Source organism: Microtus ochrogaster, unplaced genomic scaffold (genome assembly GCF_000317375.1).
Source record: "Microtus ochrogaster isolate Prairie Vole_2 unplaced genomic scaffold, MicOch1.0 UNK32, whole genome shotgun sequence".
Classification (NCBI taxonomy): domain Eukaryota; kingdom Metazoa; phylum Chordata; class Mammalia; order Rodentia; family Cricetidae; genus Microtus; species Microtus ochrogaster.
Genome location: NW_004949130.1, coordinates 2,844,418 through 2,846,153, shown reverse-complemented (window position 1 = coordinate 2,846,153; position 1,736 = coordinate 2,844,418). Strand labels below are relative to the sequence as shown.

Below are 1,736 nucleotides of genomic sequence, written 5' to 3'. Positions count from 1 at the left end.
GGAGCAGTGTCCCCAGAGGACCAAGGCCTGAGCTCTCCTAGGAGGGAACAGCTCCGTACTTTTGGAGCTAACAGCTCCTTACTGGAGCTGGCTGCAGCCACCTCCATGCACAAGCTTGAGAGAGATCTTGAGGAAGCCCCTTTGTGTATTGTTTATATCTGATGACTGGAGCTTAGGCTGATGCTCTCCTAGGAGCTGGAACTAGCAGCAGGGAACGATGGAGGAGACAAACTTGAGGAGACGGAGAGAGGACGAGAAATCCATCCAGAGCAATGAGCCCAAGACCACAAGTCTCCAGAAACAGGTGGGAAGCAGCGGGGCTGGGGTTGACCAACCTGTACTGGGCAGTATTGGCTCCAGGGGCTCTAGGACAGCATTGCTTGTTTACTGAACCAAGGTCCTTCGCTATGTAGCTCTGGCTGGCCTGGAACTAAAGGTCCTTAGCCTCCGCCTTCTAAGTATCGGGATGACAGGCTGTGATGGTTTTCTTTTTCAGTCTGTGTGTCAGATCATCTTGGAGCTGTAAGCTACAGTTATGAGTCACCAGGTCCTCTGCAAAAGCAGTACCCATCGATCTTAACTGCAGACCCAACCCTCTAGCACCCTGGCTGACTTTTATAAAATACATTAGAAAGGAACACTTATCCGGACTTGCCTCTTGCACACTCACCAGTGAATTTAGCAAACCCTTTTGAAGTTCGTGTATACATATTTGAAGTTCGTGTATGTGTTTCTGTGTCATCAATCTATCCCGAGGACCCTGGAAGCCTGTAAATCCATGGTGTTTTTTAAAAGGGTCAGAGAGGTCGCCGATGACTGGCTTGGCTAGGACTCTAGCTTCTTCACAACAGCTGGTCCTCTTCTGTCCCCCGCTGTGGTACTGGGGATGCTGAACCACCAGCATCTGTGTTGCCATGACATCAAAGAGCCCAAGCTAGCAGCAAGCAGCTAAGGGATGGGACCAGCTGCATACCCTGAGGGGCTGCCTGGCTGGGCTGAATGAAGGGGGTTCCAGGGTAGGAGTGGAGGTAGATTTCAGCTGGACGGGCCACTCTGTGCCTGTCCCAGGTACGTAGACAGCAGGAGCCAGGCAAGAAGGGCCAAGAGGTTGTTTAGGCTCATGGATGAGGAACCAGGGCCCCAGAGATAGGCGCTGAGCTCCAGATGGCTCCACGACACGGGAGGACTGAGGTCTGAGTGGGACCACTGGGACTCACTGCCTGATGGGTGGAGGAACTGGAGAGGGATGCGGGGAAGCTTTGTGGCTTGATGGGGAATAATCCCTTCCAACCACGGGTCAGTATGGAGTCTTTGTCCCCAGCAGTCAGGCCTTGGGCAGTGACACTGTCCTCTCCGTCACAGTCCTGATTCCAGCAGTTTCTTCTTGGGACCTTGGGACCCTGGTGCTACCCGGTACAGGCTACTGGTCCTGAATTTGGACATTTCTTCTGCAGGAGGAAGGTTCTGGAGGCCTCCAGATGACATGACACAAACTCGCACCCTAGGCAGGGAGGGCGGTCAAGGAAGGAAAGGAAGCCCAGGCAGCCCTGCCCAGCCTAAAGCTGGGGGGAAGCTGGTCTTGCTCCCTACATTTTCCATAAGGTGTTTGCAGAGCCCTGGGCAGAGGTATTAAGTACAGACCTGAGTCAGCTTTTTGCTTTTATTATTTTTTTAATCTTACTGAATTCTTAGTTGGTATTAAATTTAGACAAAATGAAACGTGCAGGGTTTTTTTT

At 52.0% G+C, this 1,736-nt stretch overlaps 1 protein-coding gene across 1 annotated transcript in view; it reads left to right on the top strand.

Annotated features, from left to right (window-relative positions):
• Positions 1–217: 217 nt before the first annotated feature.
• The window catches only part of Slc7a9 (solute carrier family 7 member 9), a 20,389-nt gene continuing 18,870 nt past the window's right edge, over positions 218–1,736 (top strand). Inside the window, exon 1 of the mRNA XM_026789915.1 lies at positions 218–304. Within this exon, the coding sequence (XP_026645716.1) occupies positions 218–304 (87 nt within the window). The remainder of the gene's footprint in view (positions 305–1,736) is intronic.